This window comes from Saccoglossus kowalevskii, chromosome 4, assembly GCF_978046115.1.
Source record: "Saccoglossus kowalevskii chromosome 4, keSacKowa6.1, whole genome shotgun sequence".
NCBI classification, from domain to species: Eukaryota; Metazoa; Hemichordata; class Enteropneusta; family Harrimaniidae; genus Saccoglossus; species Saccoglossus kowalevskii.
Genome location: NC_140644.1, coordinates 24,907,101 through 24,921,584, shown reverse-complemented (window position 1 = coordinate 24,921,584; position 14,484 = coordinate 24,907,101). Strand labels below are relative to the sequence as shown.

At 34.2% G+C, this 14,484-nt stretch overlaps 1 protein-coding gene across 1 annotated transcript; it reads left to right on the top strand.

The window, feature by feature from the left end:
• Positions 1-30: 30 nt before the first annotated feature.
• On the top strand, positions 31-13,849 carry LOC144347834 (ubiquitin-protein ligase E3A-like). Its single transcript, XM_085497990.1, has 11 exons — positions 31-285; positions 1,574-1,630; positions 2,392-2,708; positions 5,525-6,708; positions 6,849-6,993; positions 8,076-8,281; positions 8,886-9,050; positions 10,046-10,201; positions 11,121-11,194; positions 11,888-12,031; positions 12,936-13,849. The coding sequence occupies exons 1-11, from the start codon at positions 221-223 to the stop codon at positions 13,054-13,056; spliced, it is 2,634 nt and encodes an 877-aa protein (XP_085354116.1). The 5' UTR covers positions 31-220; the 3' UTR covers positions 13,057-13,849.
• The last annotated feature ends 635 nt before the right edge of the window (positions 13,850-14,484 follow it).

Below are 14,484 nucleotides of genomic sequence, written 5' to 3'. Positions count from 1 at the left end.
TCAAGTTGTTCTGTAAATATTTGTAATAGCTTAGGGAGCACATTCTTTGGAATTCTGGGAGCAAGAATATTCTGCAAAATGGCGACTCTTCTGAAGTCGTTGATGTGATTCGATAAAAAAAAAAAAACAAGCGCTCATTTCGTAAGCTGCTTCCATGTCAGCACCTTCGTTTTTGGGCTGAGGTATCTTTTGTTTTGTTTACTGAAGGGGAGATTTTCGTATGAGTTCATCCAGGGAGCCGTCTGACAGTTCGGGAGCACAGGCCCCAGAAAACAGTGCAGACAGGTAAGGCCCCAAGCATCATGACTTGACGACAGAGGCGTCATCTGACCAGTCCAGGGTACACATTGTTGAAACCAATGTACATCTGATATGACGGCAGTTTATTTGAACTCATAATCGAGATATTTAAAATGTGTCAGACGCGATAAATAGCAAACTACCATCTCGTAATTTGATACTGTTTATTGGCAATACCGTGACAAAGACACGCGAGTGTGAGAAGTCCTGAATATTTGTTTCATTGACTATGTATTACCGATTGCATTCAAACTATTGAATATTATTTGCATTATCTTGTTCGTCATACTTGAATGATCATGGATATATACTACATGTACGAGATCAGGAATTGATGCATGTTTGTAGAACTATTAAAACAGACAGTGTCCACTGGGTATATTGAAAACATGAGGAGCTTGTTAGAGTGAGAAGTCCAAGCCCCACAGAAAATAGTTGTGTTCGCGCACAACCCAAGCTAAAAAAACATGCTCAAACGCTTAGCACAGGCTAAAAAACTCTAAGCTTAAATCATAAATAAAAACGGCTTAAATCATATACATTTTTAAGACTCGTTCCAGAACGTATTCAATGTCTGTTTGAAAGATTTACTATTACATTCATAACTATTTGTTTCAGTATGCCATTTCCGACATGACAATTCGTGACATTGTTCCAAGTATTTGCTTTAGTATTGTTTTATAATCAATGAACTAACATGTATACCTTCCAGACGATTTGTGTATTCTTAACAAGTTTGGGCGTTCATCAGCCGTGCTAACCGCTTTTTCCTTCCTTCCATGCATGAACGCAATTCGGTCAAGTCAATATGCAAACTTACAAGATTAGCTTAAATCTTTGCCCATGCTTAGTGTAGTCTGAACATGACTAATGAGATTGCATAGCTGGATTACACTTATTACGCTTGATGTCAATAATGTGTATGTATTTTTAGTTTGTCAGTAATTGTTTAACCATGATTAAATACTTCCTGAAAGACTTGCATCATTTTAAAATAAAGTGCATTTGTATTGAATCAGAGTATTGAAAAAAAATGTCTGATTGAAATTCCAGTTGTCAGTACTTTAACTCCAAATCAAGCCCTGTTTAAGATTACGAAATGAATCTGAATGCTAATATAATTCTGAATCATGAGACATCTTTAGCATAATTTGGTTCCAAGCCGTATCATATAGTTGCTTTATAAATCAGTTAACAGTAAATTTGAACTGCTAACATGTACATGCTATTGTTATCTAACTGTATACATATGTTTTTGTTTTCCGATATATAGCAACAACAAAGTCACTCCAATAAATGTACAGCCATCTGCATCTCCAGAAGACGACATGTAAGTAAATTACAAATTAACCCCTTAATTACAGACATGTGGTACACTGATTATTATTATTAGTTACTTGGCATCTCTGATGACTTTGGTGTTTTATTTCACAATATTCTTTCGCAGGTGTTGTACTTACTAGTCTATTCCTAGCTTAGTTGCCTTCAATCACAAAGCTGCAGACTACTATGCACTGCCATAATTTGTTCAGCTTTACTCTGAAATCATTTCATACAATACACATAATACAATGTATGTAGTGTGTGTTTGATGGCAAGCGCAGCACAACATGGAGGTGATTTTTTTTACAATTTTTCAGAACGATCTATATGCATTGTCAAAAAAAGGCACTATTTTTTTTTAAAAGAATCAGGAGTTTAGGATTTTTGTGGGGGTTTCCTGATCAATGAAGTAATTACCACATTTCATGGTCATAACAGCTCAAACTGAGTTTACTTATTCATGCTGGTTATAAAATACAATGTATTCTTGAATAAGTGACTTTGAAAAACTTAAATTTGACGATAACTTAGGCACCAGGAAAGATTAAAATGTTCTAAACTTGAATCCTAAATTAGAATAGTAACGACACAATGCTATAGGTATTTTTGTGTCTAAATAAATGGACATTGTTTTTTGCAACCAAAAGTTCACCCAAGTGTTGGAACAGCACCCGTGGTCAAGGTTTTAGATGGGCGGTGTATCAGACAAATATGGTACAATAACTTCTATTTAGTAATGACATTGTGACCATATACATCTTCTTTTAGGAAACGTGTTGCTGCTAAACAGTTAATTGAGCGCTATTATTATCAGTTAGTGGATGGTTGTGGAAGAGAGTACTGTGACAATGAAAACTGCGCTTCAAGTGGGAAAGGCAAGAAACTAACAGGCAATGAAGCGGCAGTGTTGGCATTGCAACTGTTCAAAGACAAGGCTAAACTATGCGAGCCCAATGCACCTAAAGTTGCCAAGACATCCACATCTCCTTGCTCTGGCACTTCATGTGTAGAGAGTGCAGCTACATCAAAGGAAACAGTTTCTTTCAGTGTTGATAAGCCATCAACAAGTGCCACAGAGAAAGAAGGTAACTTGTACATGTATATGTCATTCAGAATTTAACACATTGTTTCTGATATGTTTATCTTAGTTTAGACATTCAAGAGCGGTAGTCATCAACTGTCTTCTAAGCTGATATGATATGCCCAAAGATTTGCTGTGATGCACAAATATTTGTTGTGATGCCCAAAGATTTGCTGTGATGCACAAATATTTGTTGTGATGCCCAAAGATTTGCTGTGATGCCCAAAGATTTGCTGTGATGCACAAATATTTGTTGTGATGCCCAAAGATTTGCTTTGATGCACAAAGATTTGCTGTGATGCACAAAGATTTGCTATGATGCACAAAGATTTGCTGTGATGCACAAAGATTTGCTGTAATGCACAAAGATTTGCTGTGATGCACAAATATTTGCTGTGATGCACAAAGATTTGCTGTGATGCAACTAGTTGTGCTAATTGACTGGCATATCATTGAAGTGACAGAAAAATCATACTTTGACATAGTGATTCTGAAACAATCTTACCAAATTTAGATTTTATAAACAAAAAAAAGTGTAAAAATGTAGGAAATCAAAGGCCACAGAATTTGTGTATGTGCCTCAGGTCACCAATACAGTCACATACCATGTATGTATGTGTGTATGTATGTTCCACCAATATCTAATTAACAGCTGGTTAGATTTCAATGAAACTTGGTACATACTCTAAAACAATGTGACGATCTAATTAGATTGGGTTTTATATACATTCATAATAATTACCTAATTTGTCTAATAATATACGTTTCGGTTTTCCACCTATACATAATAATTGCTTAATTTGCATAATAATTTTCTACCTATATCTCAAGTTAGTATATTAATGCCTGTGAACAATGCTAAAAACCTTGTTAGTTTTGGATTGAAATTTGAACATACTACTTGCTTAATTTGAGTCATCTCATTTCATTGAAATTTGGTTCATAGATACTCTGGAGTAATTCACAGATTTGATTAGGTTAATGTTGAAAAACTTGCAAGTTGATTATCTAGGTAGTTATTATTAGCCAATTTCTAAATTTCAAAAAATCTGATTTACCGTCAATTTAACTTGTGTTAGAGGTGCCCTGGAATAAATTAGACTGCAAACCAAAGATGTACAATAAAATTATTTTCTGCTAGTATTATAAACTTCAATAATGTGGATCAAATTGCTGTCATGTTGTGCTTCTAAATATTGGTTGTCAAGCTTCTTGGTTGAAAGGCTAATCTTAAATTTTAAATTAATTTTTAATATGCCTCAAGTACTAACAGCAAAAGTTCTTCTTAAGTTTTTTTTGATTTTTAGCTTCGCTGTCGACTTTGTCGAGCGGAGCTTATCATATGAGTGATTGTCTGTCGTCATCCGTGTCAATGTTTTACTTTTTCGACTTCTTCTCGAAAACTACATGCCTGAATTTTTAGCTCCGCTGTCGACTTTGTCGAGCGGAGCTTATCATATAAGTGATTGTCTGGCGTCGTCCGTGTCAATGTTTTACTTTTTCGACTTCTTCTTGAAAACTACAAGCCTGAATGCTTTGATACTTCGTGTATATGTACCTTGGGTAGACCTCTCCCAGTTTTGTTCATTTCATTATGATATCTTCAATTCTCTAATTTTGGTGAATATTTTTGTCATTTTTGGTAAAAAGTGATATTTTCGACTTCTTGTTAAAAATCGCAAGTCCAATTGCTTTGATATTATATATATTGGTACTACATGTGGACCTCTCTCAGGTTTGTTCATTTCGTGATGATATCTTTAATTCTCTAATTTTGGTGAATATTTTTGTCATTTTTGGTAAAAAGTGATATTTTCGACTTCTTGTTAAAAACTGTAAGTTTGATTGCTTTGATATTACATATATAGGTACTACATGTGGACCTCTCTCAGATTTGCTCATTTTGTGATGATATCTTCAATTCTCTAATTTTGGTGAATATTTTTGTAATTTTTTGTAAAAAGTGATATTTTCGACTTCTTGTTAAAAACCAAAAGTTCAATTGCTTTGATATTACATATATAGATACTACATGTAGACCTTTCTCAGATTTGTTCATTTCGTGGTAATATCTTAAATTCTCTAATTTTGGTGAATATTTTTGTCATTTTTGGTAGAAAGTGATATTTTCGACTTCTTGTTAAAAACTGTAAGTCCGATTGCTTTGATACTATACATATTGTTCATTTTCTAATGATGTCTTCAGTTCTTTAATTGAAATGTGCATTGCTAACAGCGGAGCTATCTCAGCCGAGAGGCTGCTTGTTTTTTTTAAAGACTGACCTCCCCAGCAACAAGTTGACTCAATTGATTTTAGGGGATTTAAGAGTCTGGATTCCTACAAAATCAGTCTCATTAGAGGGCACATGTGGAACAAAGTAGAAATATCAGTCACCACTTATCATTGCACACATGGAACACCAGGAAAGACAAGTGAAACAATTAATTGACACAGACTCTATAGAAAGTGAAATATTCACTGGGTTTATTTTAGCAGAATTTTATGTTGCAGGGATAGTCACTGAATATTAAATTCACTGCTTTGTGAAGGAAACGATAAAATTCTGTTGTTGACTTTTAATATTTGCTTTTAACGATGTAACATTGCAGATAGTGAAAGACAAAGAGTAACAAAAACCATTCATGTTAATACATTAGAACAGCGGAATATATTTTTCTAACTCTTGTGTAAAATAGAATAATGTTGTGATATATATTTTGAAATACCATGGAATGTGTTCACCATCAATTAAACATACATGTAATTTGTCACATATACCTGGTAGTTGATTATCAATAATAAGTATTTTCATCACACAGAAACCACAAAGAAGTCTAGACTGACAGAGACAGAGGTGATGGAGTTACTCAAAGAGTGCAAGGAGAACGACAACTATTCTCCTTTAGTGAGGGTTATTGGGGAGGTGTTCTCCTGTACAGAATCCCTTAGTACTAGTTTTCTGAAAACTGAGAAATCAGAGGAGCTGGAAGAAAAATTGGATGAGGATAAAGACATTGACGAGTCTGCTCAAAAGTTAACTGTTGAACAGGATGAATCTGTGCAAAATAACGTTACTGTTGACATTGAAGCTGTGAGGCGCGTGTATCGGGCTATATTTATGCAAGGGAGTAGTAGAACAGAGAATGCATTGCTGAATGCGCTCATGTATTTATCTCCTACTGTAGAAATAGATTTACGTTACAAGAAACCGCTTACACTCGATCCAAACTATCTGAACTTGTTTCTGATTGTAATGGAGAACCCAATGCTTCAAAGTCCTGAGTATTTGGAGGTAGCCTTACCATGTTTCTTTAAAGCCATGAGTCTTCTGTCCATACCAGCACAGTGCAGGTTAGCCAAGGTTTGGTCTAAGTATCCCATTGATAATCTGAAGAAGAAACTGGAAGTGTTGCAGCAGCTGATTACTTTTAAGGTCATAAGCGGCCAATTTGGCGGAATTGCTACAAGGACTCTCCAAGTGAGTGAAGATGATGCAATAACAAGTGCAACAAAATGTATGAAAATTTTATATTATTCTAGTATACTGGCTGGAATTGTTGATAAACACAATGATACCATCCAGCATAGTCATGAAGATCCCCTCAATGACCTCTTTGGTGCTATTGGACATGAACCGAAAGAAAGACGCACACCTAAGGAAGACCCGCTGGAGAAGGAACTAGGTGTGAAGGCCATTGATTCATACAAACCTGCAATGTCGCGAGAAGATTTTTATAATGATCCTCTGAATGAACAGATTGAAATGGATCGTGATTTCACACACTATAAGAGTGATCTTGATGATCGGTTTTCATTCCTGAACTATCCATTCATTCTCACCCCAGCTACTAAGAATATTGGACTGTATTATGATAACCGCATACGCATGTATAACGAAAGGAGGATGACGGTGTTGCACAGTCTCGTTCAAGGTCAACAGATCAACCCTTACCTTAGGTTGAAAGTGCGACGTGATCATATCATAGACGATGCACTTGTCCGAGTGAGTACATATTCAATATCATGTACATTAGACTGTTTTTGCAAGTCACACAAAACAATTGCGAAATTTTGTGTGTCACTGATAATTTTTTTTCCTCATAGTGAACTTATTATTGTGCACTCTTATTACACTTTTCACAGCTAGAAATGGTGGCGATGGAAAACCCTGCTGATTTAAAGAAACAATTATATGTTGAATTTGAGGGTGAACAAGGCGTTGATGAAGGTGGAGTGTCAAAAGAATTTTTTCAGTTGGTTGTAGAGGAAATATTCAATCCTGATATTGGTGAGAAGTAGGGTTTTCTATGTCCTTTTTTTTAATTGCAATTTATTTTCAATACTGTCAACATATTACGTATTATGCATGTTTGAGGTATGTTAAGGCAGTCATGTCCATGTGCTTTAATAACTAGAAAATGAAGATTTATCTTGGGATGGATGAGAGGATGACTTATAGCATTCTTTGAATGCTTTTTTTCTAAACACTTTACAAACTATGTTACGGGGCAGTTGACTTATTACATTTAGGCGTGACTCGCCAAGTATAAATGAATGTTACAAGATCATTATGCAGGCCAGTTTGTGGACGATGGTATGTGTTTATCGGCCAATATTGAAGAAGTGATTTACAAATCAAGTTTGCATGGTACTCTCATGTATTTAGTGGGAGGAGCAGGTCTCTTGTAGTAAGATTGGTGCAGTTAGTCAGCTGATCAATCAATAATTGGTAGAATAAATTGAAAGGGAAAAAAACTAAAAGGGTGTGAAGAGACATTGTATTCACTAAAATGGACTAGAGGGAGGTAGGTGCTACATTATAACAAATGTCTACCTACAATGTAGTAACTAAACAAATGGTTAACACTGAACAGCTGGCAAAGATGAACAACACATGTAATTTATTTTATTCAAATTGTGAGATTTTCTACTCATCAATGATACAGATAATACACAGATGCAAGGGACACATTAAAATAAATAAAATTTATTGTGCACAAAGGTGCACATACGTAAAATCAACCAAACATTAAACAAACATTAAACAAACAAAATGATAACTATGCTAGCAGACAGTGTAATGTAATAAATAAAATTGATGGTATGTTGTTAGATAAAAAAACTCTCACAACAACAAAATTACAACGAACCTCTCACATGACTGGGATATTTGGTCATGTTTGTGTATGGTCGTGTGTGTTTATAATGTCACGTTATCGAGTGTTCTTCAGTTTGTCAACTTAAATACTTGACAATAATTTACAAAGCTATCCTACAACTAATTTTACTCAATTTAAAACCCAGGGCTATCTTGACCTGTACCTCTAATGTGGCGATTATTTGAAACATAATTATGTGCTTTGATTCTAGGAATGTTTCGAAATGATGAAGTCACTGGTGATTATTGGTTTAATCCGAATTCATTTGAAAGTGATGGTCAGTATACATTGATTGGAATTGTGCTGGGACTAGCCATCTATAATAATATAATATTAGATGTTCATTTCCCTATGGTAGTCTATCGAAAACTACTGGGTAAGACAGGAAGTATACAGGACATGAAAGACTCTCACCCTGTAAGTATATCATCTATATTTTTGGTCCTTATCACATGTTGTCCAGAACAGGAGCTTGCATTTAGGGTTCCTAACATCATTTCTCAAACATGCATAGGTTTTATTCAAATTGAATGTCATGCATATTTGACCTCTGATTCATGTCAGTAAATTTTGTGATATTATTCAAAATACCCACTGGTGGCCAAGCTTTATTTTTATATATTGTCTTTTCTTTGACATGCCTTGACAGTTTTTTTTACAGTTACAAAAACAAGACTAATAATCTGTGTTCTCAAATATTAATTCATCCAGCAAATAGAAACAGGGACATTGTCATAATTTTGATATCAAAAGAACATGCGATGCAGAATTTATTCTTGTATTATTTTACATATTAAGAACCAAAGGTACAATGTACTCCCTAAGAACAGTTTTAATGCTGATAATTGTAAAAAATAAATAGTTCTGTCACTGTGTGTGGCTTAAAAAATAACATTTAGCATGACTTTAAAACCTGACAGACAATACATTTAAGGGGATTGGTTTAATTGTTACAGAATATATATATCTGTCTTTTACTGCTGAAGAACTACTAATTTGTTTTTTTCTTCAACCTGCTCAGGTTATTTGCAGCAGTCTAATGTCTCTATTAGAATATGAAGGTGATGTAGAAGAAACATTTATGCAAACATTTGAAATCAGTTTACAAGATTTGTTTGGTGCTCCTGTGACTTATGACCTTAAAGAGAATGGCAGTTCTATTCCTGTCACGAATGAAAACAGAAAGGTGAGTGATTCTATTGCGGTAAATGTAATTACAAATGGTGGTGGTTGGGGGGTACATGTATAGATGGATGTGCATTGGTAACGTTTTTCTCTTTGAATATAATATAAAAGCATGTGACCTGTCATTGTAAAGTACAAAACTGTAAGTGAAAAAAAATGACGAGCAGTTTGCCAAGTTAGCCTAAATGTCACGCATCCTGGTACTGCTGCAGTGTCTAATATTATATCTCAATTATTGATGTTTCAAATTACTTATTAATTTCAATGACATACATTTTTGGGGTGAAATAATTTGCATTCTCATTCATAATAATGCTGTATGCCCAGAAAGTAGCTGATTGTGTACATTTCTAGCAAAGTGGGTTTTCAAAACCAAAGCTGAAATCTCAAAATCAGAAAAAACAAATATATCACAAATATGGCCACCAGAGGGCAGTCCTACATCTGAGCATCCCTGCAATACATCACTTCATCATTACTGCTGATTGGGAAAGTTGCTTTGAAATAACTAGGACTAACAATGACAGTGTGAAATCTTCTATGAATGTATCTATCATTTTTTTAGTTCATTATGGGTAACCAAGCTTCATATTAGATTGTATAATTCAGTCTGAATGAATGGCACACAGAATACAAGAGTACTATACTTCTTGATACACTGTTAGTATCTTGTCAATCATTGATGTCCTCATAGCAAATGTGTGTGGACAATTTGCAGTATTCAATACCCTAGTATTAGCTTACAAGAAATGAATGTGTCATTGCATCAATGTAAAGCAAGTAAAAACAGTGATTTCCTGCCATTTCCTCTACTACAAGTACATGTCCAATTGAAGCAGACATTAACCCAAAATTACATTTATTGTATGCTTGATTATTAAAATGTGACATATTTTGACCATAGACGTAACACTGTCGTTTACATAAGTGTTTGTGCTACTAATAGAGCAAACACAGCATATTAGCATATTGATTTGTGTTCTTTATTATTTGCAGGAGTTTGTTGACCTGTATGCAGATTATGTTCTAAACATATCTATTGAGAAGCAGTACAGGGCTTTTCTAAGAGGGTTCCAAATGGTGACTGACGAATCGCCTTTAAAACAGTGGTTCACCCCAGAAGAGATAGAACTCTTAGTTTGTGGTAGTAAGGTAATTTTTGTACTGTTTTATCCGTTACCGGTATGTGTATCTCAAATACCGTCATCTATGGCACTTGGTGGTGGTAACATCATACATCATACACCTTGTTTTATTGGGAAAAGCTTGCAAAAATGTTTGCTTGAAGATTCTTTTTTTTCATGTTGTTATTATTAATCCTTTAATGCCATTAAGGTGAAGAAAATGCTAGAAGCGTCATCGTAAAAAAATCAAAATTTGCATGTTTCAGTGGTTATTCAGTCTGAAAAAGTTGCATTACCGGCATAATTTTGTTTGTAATTTTTGTCATGTCAGGTAATGTATATATACTGTAAGAATACATCACCAAGCAGTTCTGGAGATTCAGTTGTGAATTTTCAACATCTTAAGGTGTCCTCATGCTAGATTCTCTGTTCTGCGAGTAAAGATGCACTGTATTTTAATCTATATTCGATGTGAAGCATTTTCCATTGAAATTAGTCTGAGATGCACACCAAACTCATTAGTTGTTACCAGTTATGGGTTAGGACCATCCGTTTTGAATTTATTTACAATTTTACTTGTGTTACCACTGTGTTGAGCAAATTCAAACATTACCTACTTCCCAGGTTTACCTGTGTTTCGCAGGCTTCGAAAGTAGTGTAGTGAAGACAAATAATAACTTTGTTGATGAACAACAGAAATTTGATTTTTGGCCAAGTTTTGAAACTTAAGTTTTGCTGATAATACAACTTTAAGATGTTGAGCACTCGTGTCACCTGACAGTTCACTCATAAGATTCATCTGATCAGTCATGTTAGAACAATCTTATATAAATGTTCAGTTACTCAGTAAATCTGTTGGAGATGTCCTTCTAAAGTAGTAAATATGGTATATGTAGCATGCATCAAACCTGATATTTTTTATGTAAAATTGTTTTGTTTTTTTGCAGCATTTAGATTTTAATGCCTTAGAGGAAGCCACTGAATATGATGGAGGATTTACCAGGGATAGTCCTATCATCAGGTAACAATTATTTCATGCCTCATTTCAATAAAAGGTTTTACACATCCCACAGCAATACATTTGATTCACAATTGCGTCTCAACTGGACAACTATTTTGTATTAGTAATTAATTGTAGTGATTTTTTTTTTTATACCAGTCCATGTTCACATTATAACAGGTGTATGCAATCAACATTCAGTAACTAAACAAGTTGCATTAAATTCATCACATTGCTGTTTTTTTTGTTCACACCCAATGCTCCAGTGTATTACAGCCACTTTTGCTAACTCAAATATGTTTTAGTTTTCTGGTAATGTATGTAACATCATCATACACAGTTGTACTGTAAATGCATTTATGTTTCAGTGGATTTTGTCGCATACATTTACACATTTTGATGACCATTGAATTCAGTCTGTGATGCTTTAAATACTAAATGTAAAAGTATTTACAGAGTTCTCCTTACCCATATATGGAATACTTTATCAGGTTTCTCCCTGGGAGGATACCTTATGGCTGTTAACTCTATCATATTCATCATTATGATGGTTAAGCTCTATTGTTTTTTTATGAGGGGCCCAGCTTTGTAATAGTCTAGGGAGAACCAAGCAGTGTGTTTGGTTGCCTATTTCATCACAGCTTGTGCTGATCAGAGTTACTTTGAGTATCTTCACCCTGGAGTTTATGTCTCCTTGTTTCCATTCTGTGATAGGAATTTTTGGGAAATTGTGCATAATTTTGATGAAGAGGACAAGAAGAGGTTGTTAATGTTTACAACAGGCAGTGATCGTGTACCTATTGGGGGGCTGTCCAAACTGAAGTTGATTATTGCTAGGAATGGTCCAGACTCTGATAGGTAAGTTATTAAACATCATGTACCATATATCTTTACATAATTATTTATTGTGTGGAAGCATCTTGGTCAGATTGAGGTATCATAACAATTATAATGATTGGTGGAGGGGGGGGGGGTCATTCAGTTGATGGTATTTTGGTAGTAATTTGGTTGTTGTACATTAGGTTTGTTTGAAACATGAGTATGTATGTCTAGTAGAAATTTTAATACTTAAAGCATCAATAGCTGTGGTTTTGAACATTTGTTGTTTAAATATAGCCACATAAAGATAAACAAATCTTAAGGAAATATTGTTTTAGACATAATTGCATGGCTGAAGAGTGTACACAAGGCTAATGTAACATAAAATTTGATATGAAAACTAAGGGTCGAGTTGTTATCATTTTGTCAAAATCGGACGAGTGGTAGAAAATCCTGATACACACCATTATGGGAAATGACCATCAAATTATTGATGAGAAGCCATCAGAGAAACAAGCTCAGTCTCTCAAAATGGCAACATATTTGACATTTCGTCAAGAGCCCCCTGGTAAGTTGTCAAAAACCCATGAGGTTTGGTTGTCAAAATTCGATAGATGATGCTGAGCGCGACCCCAAGACAATCTCTTTGTCTTGGCACAGGAAATGTTTTGTTGAAAATAAAACTTAAACTTAAAACTAAAAAGATATTGTAACAGCTATTGCCACTTAAAAGTTTTCATTCATACTTTTGGTAAACACAATTCTATGTTGCAAAATTTTGAATTTGAAATGACAAAACAATCATTAACTAAGCTTCGTAGTGTATATTAAGATTTGTCTTTTTAAGGTGGCAATTTTTTGCCTTTGCTGCGTCTCAGTAAGTCCACAGATGCCAATTAAATCAACATCAAAATCTAACTTGCAATGTCCTCTCTAATTACAGATTACCAACTTCTCACACTTGCTTCAATGTACTACTATTACCAGACTACAGCAGTAAAGAGAAGCTCAATGAACGACTTCTCAAGGCAGTGTCTAACGCCAAAGGGTTTGGAATGCTTTGAGTTTTTACAGTGCACAGACTCAAAGAAACTTAAATATAACTTGACATGTGCCAGCTGAACAGTTAGTTGCCTGCAAAAACTTTGTGAAAATACAATAATTATACAAATAGTTATTTAACATAGTAATGGTAATTATATTGCTGACAGAAGAATGCGCTAGTATTCAATTTTCGTTTGGTAGAGAAATGAAATTAATATAAATGCCTACTGATTATCTATATTTTATGTTGAATTGAGAGTACCGATAGTTTTACTTGTCATTGGGTGTACATTCAATAATCCCATGTTGCATCATATCTAGACAGAATATTCCACTTTAATTTCCTCAAAAATCCTCTTCAGGATACATATATCCCTGATGTCAGTTACAATTTTCTTGCTGAGTCACATTTTAATCAAGTATTTTTCTTAGTTTTGCTATGACTTTCACCCACAGTTGTGTACATCATTCATGTCTTGTTCATTAAAACCCAAGCATTGTCAGTTCTCCTTATCAGGTACTGTAAAAACATTATTTTTCAGTTGTATTGAAGGTTTATCATCAAAACAATGAGTTCTATTGTAATTTCACATTTGTCACTTGGATTTAATTAGCAGATATCAGAAGTGAATAATTAATGTGTTTACAGTATATATCGATAATTACATTTCAAAAACTGTGCTTTCACACCTAATTTAGGTTATGTGTGTAATGCAGTTTGGGGTATTCCTAATTGGTGATATGGAAAAGCGTATTTTCACATGATTGTATCATTGCAAGTTTAACTTCAAGTAAAATGGAAAAAAAAAACAACACTACAGAATGACCATATATGTGCGTGTTCATAGAAGTTCTAATGCAAATGAGTCTGAAAGAACTGGTCATATTAGCCTCAGTATATGTGTGTGTGTTCTTGCGAAATCAGAACTTTATTTCTTGTGTATTTGCAGAATGCATATTACATGTTTTGTTTTTATTCCACATTTGAACCTTTCCCTGGTTAACAAAATCATCTACTGTGTTCTGTCATGTTATCAGGTAGCAGTAAGTTACATTGATACATGTACACACATTGCATACCTTTGTAAATTCCTGGCATACACAAAAACAAATTCTATTCAGACTAAAACATATTACCGCTGAGATAAATTATTCTGAGATTGACCATCTACAGTATTTCATTAGGCAAATGGAAGACGTTTTTTTTTTCTGTCATACTGCTGAGAAATGTTTTTTCTTGCACCACAAATAAAGTACCGCATATGTGCTCCGATAATGACAGGTGTCTGATAAAAAAAAAATGACATCAGAATGATCCAGTAGACAAGTATTGCAATTGAAGCCTTACATGCACTTTTATTAGAGATGTGATTATAATAGAGTAAATACAGTACAAGTTGTACTAATTATTTTTCTCTAAATTCAAATTAATAATATATAATTTGAAT